Source organism: Labrus mixtus, chromosome 5 (genome assembly GCF_963584025.1).
Source record: "Labrus mixtus chromosome 5, fLabMix1.1, whole genome shotgun sequence".
NCBI classification, from domain to species: domain Eukaryota; kingdom Metazoa; phylum Chordata; class Actinopteri; order Labriformes; family Labridae; genus Labrus; species Labrus mixtus.
Window position 1 is genome coordinate 14,621,925 of NC_083616.1, and position 15,459 is coordinate 14,637,383.

General features: G+C 39.7%; 2 protein-coding genes across 2 annotated transcripts; one reads left to right on the forward strand and one right to left on the reverse strand.

Annotated features, from left to right (window-relative positions):
• Nucleotides 1-8,500, reverse strand: bco2l (beta-carotene 15, 15-dioxygenase 2, like). The gene is made up of 12 exons (XM_061037991.1): nucleotides 8,393-8,500; nucleotides 6,225-6,402; nucleotides 5,600-5,811; nucleotides 5,384-5,499; nucleotides 5,137-5,239; nucleotides 4,910-5,053; nucleotides 3,300-3,460; nucleotides 2,717-2,887; nucleotides 2,142-2,279; nucleotides 1,176-1,358; nucleotides 892-1,002; nucleotides 1-591 (listed from the first exon to the last, which is right to left on the reverse strand). Exons 1-12 carry the CDS (start codon nucleotides 8,424-8,426, stop codon nucleotides 475-477), a joined length of 1,668 nt encoding a protein of 555 aa, XP_060893974.1. The 5' UTR covers nucleotides 8,427-8,500; the 3' UTR covers nucleotides 1-474.
• Nucleotides 8,501-12,408: 3,908 nt separating this feature from the next.
• ela3l (elastase 3 like) lies at nucleotides 12,409-15,459 on the forward strand. Its single transcript, XM_061037992.1, has 8 exons — nucleotides 12,409-12,561; nucleotides 12,789-12,877; nucleotides 13,086-13,183; nucleotides 13,548-13,676; nucleotides 14,019-14,155; nucleotides 14,516-14,661; nucleotides 15,017-15,169; nucleotides 15,257-15,459. Exons 1-8 carry the CDS (start codon nucleotides 12,522-12,524, stop codon nucleotides 15,272-15,274), a joined length of 810 nt encoding a protein of 269 aa, XP_060893975.1. The 5' UTR covers nucleotides 12,409-12,521; the 3' UTR covers nucleotides 15,275-15,459.

Consider the following 15,459-nt stretch of genomic DNA (forward strand, 5'->3'; position numbering starts at 1 on the left):
AAGGGTAAATTGATTTTTATTTTAAAGTGTGTATTGACTTTCAAGTTTTGTTTGGGTGTTTTTTGTGCCCAAATGTAAAGTAGGGTCCTTCTCAGTTTCCTCCTTCTAAGCACCAGCTGCATAGCTTCAGGTATTTGTCTGAAGGCTGTTTCATTAAAACCTTTAAAGAGGACATAGGAACACACAGAGGACAAACATAATCAGTGTGCTGCTGCTGGGCTGTCTGTCTCCAAAAGATTGCCATCTACTGTAAATGCAGCACACAGGGACGAAATGTACCTTTTCTGATCAAAGAAGGATATACAAATAGCATGAATCTGCAGTTTTTCCCTTCTCCCCTGTATTTTATTTAACTTTCTTTTTACAGTTTAGGATTTTTTTACAGACATTGACTTCAACAGAGATTTTTCAATTTTGTGACTAAAGTAGCTGGTTGCTGGTTCAACTGTGATTTTCCACAGAGCGCTGACACATCTAGCCCATCGCGTTAAATACTCCGTGGGTCCCATATGGGATGTTGACAGGGACCTCTGCTCTGCCCAGCTCAGTAAAAGTTTTAGCGTCCAGGACAAGCAGGAAAGTGCTCTTCTCCTAGAAACAAAAATGAATGGTGATTAAATTTGATAAGAAAAAAAGTTGCATTTCCCACAATCATGCCAATGAAAACATTGCAGATGGATGGACAATCATGGCAATGATTGTCCATCCATCTGTTTTCTCTGAAAAATATAAAATTATACACAATAGAGTATAAAGTGTGTGAGAACATAACTTGAGGATACCTGATTGCCAAAGCCACCAGACAACATTGTCAAAAACAGTCATTTTAATGGACTATTTGTCTGCTTTTTTACATTGTCTTTGAAGGACTTTTTGTTGTGGTTGACTTACTTCTCTGGGTGTGATGATGACAGACAACACCACTCCGTCATCTTCCTCAACAGCGTTGGGAGACGCAACAAAGACCGGCTCCGACGGGAACAACCCGGGATAACGCCACACCTAGGCAGGGGGGATTACAAAAACATCCCTTTTGTACTCTGAACTCTTTCATGTCAGAAAACCATCCCTTCATACCCTGTCCCCAGTGCTAGAGAAAGAGCAGAAGAAATAACTTTGATGTGGTTATATCCTGCCTTGTTAATAATGAGGCTTTTTCCTCAGAAGGTAGAGACCTTAAGCTCCTTGGTGTGGACATCCATCTTGAGCAGGGAGTCACTGAAGACGTGTCCGAAGCCACAGGAGTAGAAGTAGCGGTAAGGTCTGCCGTTGTACTTGTCATAGTTGATCTGAGGGAACTCAAGGCCGCCATATTGTAGCAGCTCGTCGTCGTGGAGTTCCTCATGGGTCATGTAAACCTTCAGGGTCAGAGGAAGTTTAAATATTTTTTGGATGAGTGAAACTTTTACAATTGATCTAAAAAAAAATGTGTCTAGTGTATCATTTCCAAGATATGTACTGTACCCTTCTGTGCTTAAAGGGCTGGAATCAATAATGCATTAATCCCTAAAACAGGTAAATGGATACCTACATTAGAGCACTGGCATTCATTTGAAAGTCTAGATAAGAACAGACACATTTAATATCATTTTACTTTTGTGTATGTACTTTTTTATGCACTTTTCTTTCTGCCTACAGTGATTTGAGTAGCCACGGCACAGTCATGGCAGTTTTTTCACTGTAACATGTACAAATCACCGCTCTCAATGAGAACTTACAGTGAAGACAGTGTCACTCAGTAGTCATGACAACTGAAACATTACCCTTTGTCATTACAACGCAACATTTCAGCTTTTTTTCTACTGTAAGAAACTGTTGCACAGTGTGTATGTAAGTATGTGTGCCTGTTCCATGCAAAAGCTGTTAAATGGCAAATGTTCCACCACATGGTGGACTCTCATTTTGACGTAATATTTATCCGCTGTAAGTCATGAAATTACTATCTTGCAGAAAGCACCTTGAGTGTGTCACCACGCTGGATAATTGTGCAGAGTGTGTGGGAGTGAATTGGCTGTATTCATCATAATTATAGGCCTTATTCTGTGCTTTATTCCACGAAAACTGGAGCTATAGTGTAATGTACATTTAATATATAACATTGTATTAAGAATGAGAGCATTCTGCACTCCATTTAATCCTACCTGTCCTGGTTTTGTCTGCTTCGCTGTGGCTTGGCAGTAATGCAGAGTGACAAGGTTTTGGTCCAAAGGAGTCTTCTCGTCCACATTCAGGGGCAGGACGTATCTCCGTGGGAGGTTTCTGCACAATGAGTTGTAAAACTGCCAAAAAGATTCAGACAGACATTTAAAAAAAAAATGTAAGTTTGGCAATAAGACCCAAACTGTGTAAAGTGTAGAGTAAAATGAGAAAATAAGACACAATTTAAAAGACAGAGGGCTCAAGAGCCTGAGAGACAGACTTCAATAGATAGTAACAGCGAGAGACAGTTGAAGACGGCCTTGATTTTAAAAAGGGGGGAGGGGGGCATAATACATCGGACCAGAAGAACCTCTTTTTTTTAAATGTTTGTGGACATTGTTGAAGTAAGTTACAATGGATGGATAGTTGAATGGACTTAAGGAAAAGAATGCAAACCATCATCATACACACCATTTCTTTTGAGCTAGTTCGGTGAAAGCGAGCTTTAATTGATTATTAATTTGTACATTTCTGATTGTGCTTTTGCATATGATTTCAAGTGTACACCGTATGTTACCTTGTCCATTTCCTTCCCTGAGTCTCTGCGAAGGTTCTCCAGTGTGAAGTCTCCAATGACCTCACCGTCGTCCCCACAACACATGTCCATCACCAAGCACCCATTGTCCTCATAAGCATTGATCTGATGCAGCGTGAACATTGGTGCTGCTTGATACTTCACTTTACTCTCCTGTTGGATCAGTCAGAATAAACCATCAGGAATACATTGTCAAAATAATAAAAAAATGTTGGGCTTTTGGAAGAACAAGGCAGATTTTTGTGTTTTGGTTTTAATGTTTGGGGACAAGAGCTCTGGCAGGCACTGCTGTTATTGTAGTGTACCTTCACATTATGAAAGTTTGATCTGGTATGCTTAATGGGTATGCTGTGTAATGAGATGAGAAAATTGAGAGTAACAGTGTATGAGAAACGGCTACACCATCAGAGTGTGACTCCATCAAAATAAATAAAGGAAAAACTCCACCATGCGTGAAGAGATTAGCTGGCATTTTTTTCTATTTTTTGTTCTGACTGTTTTTTTAATTTCACACTTTATTTTTGAAGCAGATCTATTGCAGTGCAGATAACTTATCGTAACCAACCTTGCCTGTGTGCCTGTTGACCAGGTGGAAGACAGTTTGATACTGAGGCTCCCAGGTCATGACTTTATGAAAGCTCTTCCCCTGGATTCTGTACAGCATGAATTTCAGCAGGTCCAGCTTGAGCGGCTGCTCGATGAACACAATGTAGTTCTCTGACATGACTGGAGAGGGAAGGCGCATACAGGAGGACATTTTTGCATTAAACTGAAACATGTTTATATACATGCATATTTTTAATAGTTTTGCTGTGATACAGATAGATGTGTTTGGGAGCTTGGGAGAGTAACTTTTTAGGGCTTCTCGATTCACCACAAAGCACTGCAAAGCCCCAATAAAATGCTTAAAAACTTAATGAACACTAATAAAATGGGTCAAAGCTGATGATCCCTCTGCATTATCTCTTTCATGACTTAGGTGTAAACTATATTTCTATCTTTCCTTAATGACATCGACTTTGTTGATTTTGACTAATAACAGGTTTCCAATAAAGACGGCATTCTTTTATTTAAGTCATGTGCATTTTTGCAGGAGGCTGCATCTGATGCCTCTCCACTTTTGGCTGGTGAGCTTGCAAAATAAATACACTTCAGAACCAACCTTGTTGGAATGAAACAAAATATTATTCCAGCAGGTAAACATGTGAGATGGGGTGTAAACAAACAAAACAAATGTCTACTGTAACCGTTCAGCGGTAATTATGTGGTATTTGAATAACCAGGCAGTGTTTCATCACATGTGAAATTTCTTGGTGCCAGACAGTCTGGTAGAGCATCGGCGGTCTGGAGGAAATATAAATATAACACTAAATAAAGCAATATGGTGTTTCAGTACATTTAATCTGTGCTGCAATATTACCATTGACTTCTTCATCAGCTGACTTGTAATAACCAATCACATTCATACAGGTGTGACTTTTCTTTCTTTACTCTGCTGATACACAAACGTCACCACTGTCATGGCTTTCCAAAAATAAACCGTATCGACATTACTGATATCTTATATTAGTGTATTTGTTTATTAGGGTGATAAGTTCCCTGCAGCAGAATCTACGTTCCTGCTGTGTTTCTCTAAGAGCTCCCTCATAAAGCAACATTAAATCTAACTGCATTGCTATTTTTTACAAATGATTATGATGATATGACGTCTGAAGTTAGTTCTTGACACAAGTGTCAATGACTGAACTGTAGACTTAACACTGAAGCCTGAAACAACAAAATCAGCACTGTTACACAAACAATGTGTATCCTCTCCACAATGCTCTCAGAGTTAAGGCAGGGATGAAACTAGGGCAAAACGTTGATTATGTGTCTTTTTAATGGGTTTTATATTTTTTATGAAGCCCTGAGTGAAGGAGAAAGTATGTGTCTCAGTGTGTGAGTCAGCGGCACAGTTATAAACTGAGACAGATAGTGAAAGCCGAGCAGAAAGACAAAGGACGTGTGATTGACGAAAAGAGGCACGAGGAGAGAATTCAAATGAGTAATTAATAAAAGCACAAAAACTCTGTCAGTTCAGGCAAAAAAAAAAAAAAAAATCCTCATAAATGACTTCAGTACATGCAGCATGCAGACTTTGCAGAGTTGTTTGTAAAACTGTTTTGTGTATCTCACCAAAGCTGTGATAATAGGAAGGCTTCCTGGGTTCAGTTGCACGGATGGAGCAGATCACTTTGGCTCCATTCAGGTCTGCAGAGTCTTCTGTTGCTGCCTCTTCCTCTGCAGGCGCAGGCACACGGATGATGTTGTAGAAGAAACCTGAGGAGGCCCCAAAACATGATGAGTTTTGGTGGAGCACATAAGGACATCAGAGATGAATGAATAGGCAGACAATTAGTTACCTGCTTTGCCGTAGGAGTTGCCCATGTTGTATGTCGCCCCTTCACGGTCATAGTGTGGGTGAGCTGTGGCTGAGTTCACAGCAATGTATTGACTCCAGTCCACCTTAAATGCACAGCGTCATAATCTTTGATGTCTTCATCGTCACCATTATCAACAGTCACCCAAAGTTCCTAGCTGTTACCAATTTGGCTTCTTTATCAGCATGAGCATTCAAAAGACGTCTTTATATTTGTAACAGTGACTCACCTTCTCCTTGGTCTCCAGGCTCTGAGGATCCACTCGTCTCATATAGTTGGTTTCAGTGCTGACATAATAGTCTCCCTTGTACTTGACAAAGTTAACACTGGCGTTATCCGTAGCCTCTGTTCAAACATACATCAGAAATGTTTTACATATAGTGCTTCATTGACACATTGACACGTGTTCCTCAAATATAACACTATGCAGAGAACACAAACATACTGGGGATCTGGAAGCGTGAAAAAAAGCGTGCAAAGATGTTCTTGCAGGGATCAGGCATAGCCAAGGTCCCGAACTCTGACACCACGATGCGGTTCTTCTCTGAGTTTTGAACGTATGAGTCACTTTGCAGGAACCGGCTGCTGTAGGTGACGTTTCCCTCACTGATGTGGAAGCGATGCATCATGGCCATACCGTCAAACCAGTGGGTGTATCTGAGAGGTAAATGAAGACAGGTGTTTCCACAGGACATAGTGATACCTGCACAAAAACTCTCATTTGGCCATTTAATCTTTTATTTATTATTTACAAAGAAAACATGTCTTTATCTACCCAGGATTATATATAAACAGAAAATGAGGAATGTATTAAATCCAGTGAGATGTGAGATGAGACGGTCTCAATTTATACAACCTTTTTTTTTCAACCAATGCATTTGCCTCCTGATAGTTGCTTCTTATAAACAGAATATAGTATTGAAACTGTTCTTGGTATACTTTAAATGACTTTATATGTGTCAATGCTGTGTTTAATTAACTGTACTACCAGTAAAGCTCCATTTACAGTATGGAAGTAACATATATTTTGTAAAAGTTGACCATGTGTTCTATGTTTTTTTCTCAAATACCTGTCTTTCCCAAATTCAAACTTCCCAGGACCATTTCTCAGGAAGCTCCCATTGATCCAGGCTGGAATAGTCCCCTTGATGGAGGTGGGGATGGGATCAGGTGTTTCTTCCATAGAACTAACCAGAGGAGCCACTCTCTCCAGCCCATCGGCCTGCGGACATCTATGCCTGCTGGATACTGAGAGAGGAGGAGAGGAGAGGAGAGGAGAGGAGGGGAGGGGAGAGGAGAGGAGAGGAGAGGAGAGGAGAGGAGAGGAGAGGAGAGCAGAGGAGAGGAGAGCAGAGGAGAGGAGAGGAGAGGAGAGGAGAGGAGAGGAGAGGAGAGGATCCGTGAGTGGCTGTTTTTTTATTATAGTACCCTGTATAATCTATGGAGATAAAGCAGAGAGGGAACATATTATACACATATTATAGCACTCAGTATACATGAGAAACTGCTGAACATAGGCTCCACACTTTTCACACCGTAAACACACACACACACACACACACACACACACACATATCATCACAGATATGCATAAAGAATAGGTGTGGTGCTGTGAACTGTTTACAGCTTTGGGACTTTGAACAAGTGAGAATGAGGAAGTGATGTAAGAGACCACAAAAATAAATTTGACCCTGGATTTGTCAAAATAATTCACCCCGATCTTAAAATGTCAAGACAATCATTAACGACTTTATTAACAATTTAGACCTAAATTGGTCTAAATTGTGAATAAAGTTCATCTTACTACAAGTGTTGCTGGAGCATTTTGACCTCTTCTAAGCCTTTCACTCTTCATGCACCTTGTCAGTTGGTGAAGTTTGTGCCAGAAAATCCTCCTTTTCTCCAAGACAATCATTAACAAAAGCTTTATCTTTTTAAACAGGTTGAGTCAGGAGACTATTTTTTTCACATTTTCACACATTCTACATATCCTTCCTACTTTCTCACAGCTCAGCAGCTGCTTTAACAAACACGGCACTGAAATGGCACAATCTGGTGTGATTAAAAAAATGTAGTGAGAAATCTTTATTACCACCTGTAAGGTGGAAGACATCATGTACTGTAACAGCTCCTGAAAGAGACAGCTTATGACTGTGTGGGGTCATGCACTGGGAATGACACCTGCTCTATTTGCTGTCTTATCTGTTAACCAATAACCAATTCCCTTTCATTACCTCATATCTGCAGACGAAATGGAGATAGCAAAACATATAAGAGAGTACGTGATTAGCAAAAGAAAAACATAGCAGTTCAATATGCTGCCTCATGTTGAGTTTATAGGTTACATATGAGAGTTTTGACTGTGTAAATGGTTATTACATCCAATCATAAAGGTCAGAATTTGGTTCATTCCCATAAAAACCAGAATGTGAGAATGTGCAATAGAGAGATAACCGCTTTGGGCTTTAACAGTCAACAATGTTGACTTTCTGTGTTTTGATTGTGATTACTGCAACATCGCAAATGATCCCTGAATGTGTGCTGTCACTTCATGAAACCCTCAACTGCTGCGACTGATGCAAAATTATTCTGTAGAAAACAAAAACAGCAACACACACAAGCCCAGAGCTGCTGTGATTAATTGTTTCAGGTATTTTTTCAAACTTTCATTGTTGGTATGATCACAATTTCAACAGAAGATTCTTTGTGACAGTCAATTGTCTGATGAAGTGTTTCCTTCACGTCACCAGCAGTACTGTATTCAAGTAAATGACCTTGTAGGAATTAACTGTCATATTTCTGCACATCTTTTTAATTTCTGCTCCTTTTGTTTTTCCTGTGCAGGGACCTGTCAGACAGTTATTTTTTGTTCTTTGAGTTATCAGCTGTGAAAGACTAAAAGCTCTTAATGAGACATTGTGCATGTTCTTCCTCGAGCTCTGATTCAACAGGAGACATTGGAGCAGGAACAATAGTTGTCAACATATTCTAATAGAACTGAGGAGCAGAGTTTGAAATGCAACGAAATAACATAATGACTAAACCTGATTGATTGGACACTAAAGATGTGTTTTTCCCCCGATGTAAACAATAATGTCATAAAGGAATGATTTATAAGATTTTAGTCACAAATGATTTAGTTTCTAAAGACAAAAAACGACATCCTTACTTGTGATTTTTATGAAGCCATAGTCTTACTTCTTTATTCATTTTCTGTAATAAAGGGGTTTCTACTCACTGGTGTGTGTCGATGGCTCTGTGGTCTTGGACATGGCTGCTGGTTGTTCTGCGGATGTCACCAGACAAATGTGGAGGATTTATAGAAGCACTGAGAAAAACCTTTGAACCTTTGGTCGCTGGCCAACTAATCGGGCAATAAAAAGTAGTTCAAACATGGTCGACTGTGTCATTAAAGTAAAAAATAAAGGCAGAGCTATAATACATGTCATGTTTTGCACATAATGCTACATAGTCAATAGTGTAGAATCCTTCAGGAAACCAAACAAAACTAAAATGTATATACATTTTAGATTCCAGAATTAGATTAGAGAATTAATTAAGTCAATCAATAGGCCAATACACAAAATGACCCAATTCAAGAATAGGGTTTTTTTTTTATCATTAGGCCTAAATGTTTTGCTCTTAATGATATTGTTACATGTATGTAAATGACCTTGTCATTACCTCTAAGTGCACGTTATCAGTGCACGTTTGCTTCTTTTGTCTTATCTCACTGTATATTGTGTATCTTCTTTAAGATTAAGATTCTGTGTGACACTGCGATAATGGATCCTATACATTCTTGCTGAATGAATTTGCATAACCTTTTCTATACATAAAATAATTAATTGTCCATGAGTCAGATATAACAATATTTTCGGCCAGTGCAGTGTGGAAATCTTTTGTTCACATCAAGGGATCAAAAGAAAGTTTGTAATGGACTTAACTGCTGTAAATGTGTTTATATGTATACACACACAAACACAGGAAGTGAGTTTTAGTTCCCACAGACCACACAGTGTTAGATGCTTATAAAACAGTGAATACGTTTGTCCAAATCTAAAGATTCTGTTACATAGTTTGGCATGTTTCCCAAGATTACAAAAAACCCTGCACATAGGGAAAACAAGCCTCCCACATACGAAATAGTTGTTGTGGTACCATAAACAAGTAATTATGAATGACTCTGTTGATAGGTGTGTACAACCGATGACAAGATAATCCTGAAGAACAAAACTCAAATTGAGAAGAGTTATAATAACAATACAAACTTTATTTATACACCAACTTTAGGTTAATAAAGTGCTTTGACATACAAGCAAAAGCATTCATTCGAAGAAAACACTAAGAACCCAAACAACACCAAACAAACCAAGACAAGAACACAACAGCCAAAGAACCCATACAACAAAATACCCAACCAACATTAGTAACCTAACAATGAAAAGAACAGTCACAAGAACCCAGGAAAAAGACTTAAGAAATTAAGAGATTAAAATAAATAAATATAAACTGAAGCAATAAAGAACACTCTGTTGAGTACATTGTTAGACAAAAACAGTTCACCAATTAGACTAAACAATGATGTATGAGTTGAGTGAAAAGCATTAAAGGCAGAGTAAAACTGCACAAAAAAACAAGTGTAAAACATAAGAAAGCGTATCCCTTTTTTATTATAGTTTATTTATAGTTAATGTTTATGTCGCAGAAAAAGGCACAATAGACTTATCCAATTAAAAGACAAACAAAACATACGAAACACAAATGTCAACTCAAATAATAAAACACTCAATTGTAGGCGGTTAAAGACACTGCAGCTCTGTTCTGTGTGTGTTGAGACAGGCCACACCCAGTCCCACTGCTCCCCGGTCCTCTCCCACTCAGCATGGAAGGAGGGAAAAACCTGGCAAGTATGTACACGATCTGTCGGAAGACCAGTTGGGTCATGATGCACTTATGAGATTTAATTACATCAGTAGTTCCCAACCTGGGAGTTTCTCAGAGATGATGAGCCAAAAGGAATGTTGGGAAGCTCTGAATTAAAACAAAAGTAAACAAACACATTACAAGGAAATGAATCAAACGCAGCAGAAAATGTAAAAGCGACGGCGAAGGCCGGGAGAGCCCTCTGTTAACATCAGAAGGAAGGAATACGATAAAAGCAAATCAGCAGCAGACAGCCGATATTTGGATTTACTTCAGCCCTGCAGCTTGAAACACACTGCCTGTGGCAAATAAGACAGCAACTGGAGAAAAACATCTGTATATTTCAAAACAAATCTAACAGTGTGGATGTTCATGGGCTGAGCAAAATGAGAAAAACATGAAACTCCTACAAACTACGAGATTCAGCCAAGAAAGGGCTTCCAGATGATGATGCAATCTACTTTTCTTCCGGCCATGAAACATCCTGCAACATGACAGCCTGCATCTGCCTGCATTCATGTTTCTGTGGTGAGCAGCATATTTTTGGAGTTTTTGAATAATTGTCAAAACTTCCTGTCAGTTCAATATGTTTTTAAAATTGGAAAGCCAGACATCTATTTTGGAAACACATGCCTGTAATAGGTTTGACCATGTTTTACAAATTTGAAGACTTATTTCAATTACCTTTAAATAATTGTGTATAGAAGCTGGAGAATGAAGGTTAGACACACACACACACACGCACACGCACACGCACACACGCACACGCACATACACACACACACACACACACACACACACACACACACACACACACACACACACACATACACACATGCATACAGACACCAGCATGTCTAAGCTTTTTTTTGTTGCCATGGTTGCCTTTCAAGTCTCTTTTCATTCAAGTATTTTCTACAGGCTATAAACTAGAGATGGGTCGCTCCAAACATCTCAATGCAAAGAAAACAACAATGTTCCATTGATATTGTTGTCATTAGTTGAAGGTCTTATTGTAAAACCTTTTCTTGCCAGCTTTTAATAAGCTGCAACCCATAATGATAATTGATTTTCTAAATCTGTCACAAAGCTTGAATGTAGCCATTCTCTGCAAACAGCCTCAAAGTATAACATTGAATGTTTCTCTTTTGTAAAGAATATCACCTTGGTGTCTAAACAGATAAATTGTCCCATCTAGTGGTGAACTGGGGAACTGAGATTCATTAGAAAAGAGTTCAGTCTTCTTCCTGAAGTAGTCTGTTGGATTTTTCTCTTTTTTTTTAAAACTTCTACAATAGTTTATAAAAAGCACAATGAGAGGTCATAGATAAAGCTCCTTATTATTAAAGCTCCTCTGAAAGCATAAACCAATTTGTCTTAGATGACCTGATTCTGTCTAGTCTGATGCATGTTTTTGTGAACGTCATTACACAGAAACCATTCTGTGTTACAGTAATACACAGACTTTTCCTCACCTGACTCTACTTGTTTACTCAACTGCAACATTCAACCTTTTTTTGTGCCGGGTATTATTACCACGGCAGTCTCTGACGGATTTACAACGTCTGCATGCCGAGTCACCTCAGGCCTGCATACTCTGGCATTTACACACCTCAGGAGCTGTTTCTATGTCCTCCAGGCCTCATAACATATTCATTCAAGTAATTTAAAAAAACCTCATGCTACACTGGGTCAGGGTTTGATAGCAAACACATTGCATAGAGTAACACTGGGAAGAAGTTTGAATGAGAAACATGTTGAGTGATAGGTTATGTCATACATATGGACATACAATATGGCACACACTCCTGGCTCTGCAGAATTCACTGAACAACTGTGTTTCCTGTAAGATGTCAGGAAGATTGTAATGTAACTGTCGATATTTTCTGCACCAGTGGTGCCATCTGCTTCTCATTGTACTTGTTATTTGTCATTTGTCAAAGTAATGCCTCTTGAGTTTGTGCTTTTTTGTTTTAAAAAAAAAACAGGCCAGTCGTGATGCAGATGTTTGCTTCCCATGCTGTTATGCAAGTGTTAAAATCAGGTTTTGTAGAAGAAGATTTGTTTTGGAAGTGGGGGTGGGTGTACAATATTTGGATTACAATATAGATGGGGGAATATGGATGAGGGAATTACAATATCGCCTATAGGACAAAGATATATAAATGTTAACATCCTAACTCCTACAAACGCACCAATTCTTTGCAGGCATTGTAGCTCTACCTGAAGGTCATGAGAAATGTTCCAGAAAGAACACCTGTGCGAATTGTCTGCCACCCAGTTTCACTGACCCTCATTTCCATTGGTCTGTCCTTGCCTCTGGTCGAAATGGCAAACCAATAGGAAAGTGTGTTGCTGGGATTAGAGCGGGTGTTGCCTGTGGTGGAAAGTTTAAAAGAGAGTGTGTGTCCTGCTGTCCCTCAGCAGAAGCATCCATCAACATGATCCCCATTGTGCTGGCCTCAGTGCTCATTGCTAGCGGTAAGAACATCTGGTGTTCTCTAAATCTGGGGGTAATTGTTTGAAAGTTTGTGTGAGAGTCTGTGTGTGCATACATGATAAAACACAATGACCTGGCAAGGTGCTACTCTTCATCGCATGAAAAAAAATGATTCAGTCATAGCATGATGTTGGGGGGAAAAAGTACCCTCATGGCTCACCTACACCATGAACAATCTTTATCTCATTTTAATCTCTGACTTGTCCAGCCCTTGGGTGCGGCACCCCACCCATCGAGCCCCTGACTTCTCGTGTGGTCAACGGAGAAGATGCCACGCCCAACAGCTGGCCCTGGCAGGTATGCTAATATATGCACATCTGTCCATGTTTTTATATTAACTGGCAAACCTTATGTGTCTAGCATCTGCCTATTAGATTCTAGCCCCAGTTCTGTAATTAAAGGGTTGCTTTTCAATTAAATTAATAAACTGCGCAATCCGTCTACAAATCTAGAACATTCTTTTATTTAATCTTATTTGTATTATGCTCCTCTTGTTTGTGACCAGATCTCTCTGCAGTATGAGAGGGATGGTGAATGGAGGCATACTTGTGGGGGATCTCTGATTGCTGCCAATTGGGTCATGACCGCTGCTCACTGCATCAAGTACGGGCAGCAGAGGAAAATAAATGGATAAACAGAAAAACACAACCACCATTGCAAAAATCTACATGTCACACACACACGTATTACTGCAGAATGTACTAATGCAACACCATAATAATTTGTCTAATTTAGGACACTAAATAATACGTTACCACCTTTAAAAAAAGGATTGGTCCAGTCATGAAACAGAAAAAATCAGTCAAAAAAAAATACACCCAAGGTTATTTGGACCCTCTGCACACTTCAAAAACCCCATCTTTCTGTCACATTTTAACTTTAATTTGAACTAATCAAAACATTTCACTGTGCACTGAATTTTCTATTTGGTTTGATATGGGCCTGATCAATCTACTCTCCCCCACAGCTCCAAGCTCTCCTACAGGGTGTTTGTGGGCAAACACAACCTGGTGGAGGAGGAGGCTGGCTCCAAGGCTATCCTGCCTGAGAAGATTATCGTGCATGAGAAATGGAACCCCATCTTTGTGGCCTTCGGGTAAGACCAGCTCCAGCTTACAGTAGAAAGTGAAGTGTGAGTTGAAACATACAGTACATCATCATAATGTCAGCTGTTCTGGTTTAAGGTGAAAAGGTGAGCTAAAAGATGCATTCTTCTATTTGTTCACTTACGTTTGCCACTAATTCTGTATCTTTATAGATCTTGCATTTCTCCACAGTCAATAAAAATACAGTTAGATAAAATTGCAAAAATACAGACTCCACTTGTTCTAATTATCTAGCTCTAACTCTATCCCCTTTTTGGCTCTGAAAGAAGGTTTTAAATTGCTTGTCAGTCTCCCCTTCAGTCTCATTCTCTCTCTTCGTGCTTGTCTTGCAGTAATGATATTGCCATGATCAAGCTGTCAGAGCCTGTGACTTTGAGTGACCAGGTGCAGCTGGCATGTATCCCTGCTGCTGGCACTCTGCTGTCCAACCTCTACCCCTGCTACATCACCGGTTGGGGCAGGCTCTACAGTAAGTCAGTCTTTGTAGAATGCTGGGATGTGTTTATTTTCTTTTTTCCCCCTTGAGATTGGCTTCTTTGAAAAGTCAACATGATTCTCTCCTTTCGGGTTTTCAGCTGGTTTGTTGTGTTAGAACCAGCTGTGTGTGATAGAGTGTGATTGGGGTTAACCCAGAGGAACCTCCGTAGTTGGGATGAAATCTCATGCATGAGATTTCAGCTAAAACTTTTTTCAAAGGGGAGGATTACTCCTAAATTGAAAATTTTGAGCTGGACTTTGAATTTGGCGCTGGAGGGAAATCTGTGGAGCAGATTTGACAGACTGCTTGTGTATCCGCGTGATGGTAATGGACTCTGCCTGTGTGTTTTAGCCGGAGGCCCCATAGCTGATAAGCTGCAGCAGGCCTTGATGCCTGTGGCTGACCACGCCACCTGCTCCAAGCCTGACTGGTGGGGCGTCGCTCTCAGGACCACCATGGTGTGTGCCGGCGGGGATGGAATCGTGGGTGGATGCAATGTAAGTTTCTACTTTGTGTTTGTTTGTACATGATGAGATAAGTGTTTTCTCTGAAAAAAAAAACAACTTACATACTTAGTAAATCCTATACAACTTGCTTTGGCAACAATGGGTCTGCACCTACTATTTGAATAGAAAAAATAGATAAAGTTTGAAATTTAATCTAGTAGGTGCATTCAAATAAAAATGCCCAATGAGTCAGACGCCAACACTCCTGTGTTATTTAGCTGCTCATTATACTTCGCAAAATAATGATCCTGATTGTCATTCTCAAAGTTGTACCCTGCCAGTCTACCAGTATCTCCACTAAATGAATAAAACATAATAATCCCTCCTCCTCTCTCTCTGTGTCCAGGGTGACTCTGGCGGCCCTCTGAACTGCAAGAACACAGAGGGAGCCTGGGAGGTCCATGGCATTGCCAGCTTTGTCTCTGGCCTCGGCTGCAACTTTGTGAAAAAACCAACCGTCTTCACCAGAGTGTCCGCCTTCAACGACTGGATCGACCAGGTAATTAAGACACATTCATATCTTTAGAGTAAATGCAAGTTCTTTGTTTCTTTCTATAGTTGACAGCTGAATATTTTGTGTTATCAGGTTATGATGGACAACTAAAGAAGATGACACAACAATAAAGAATACAGAGATAACTGCATGTGTCTTGGTGGTCTTGGTGTGAGAGTTTGGATAAGTGTGAATCTGGATAAGTTGAGAGAAATTCTTGCCCGTCATAATGCTTTCTTCACTCATTCTTCACACTCCTGTGAAGCTGCCTTGAAATTAAAACAATGTCAAATATG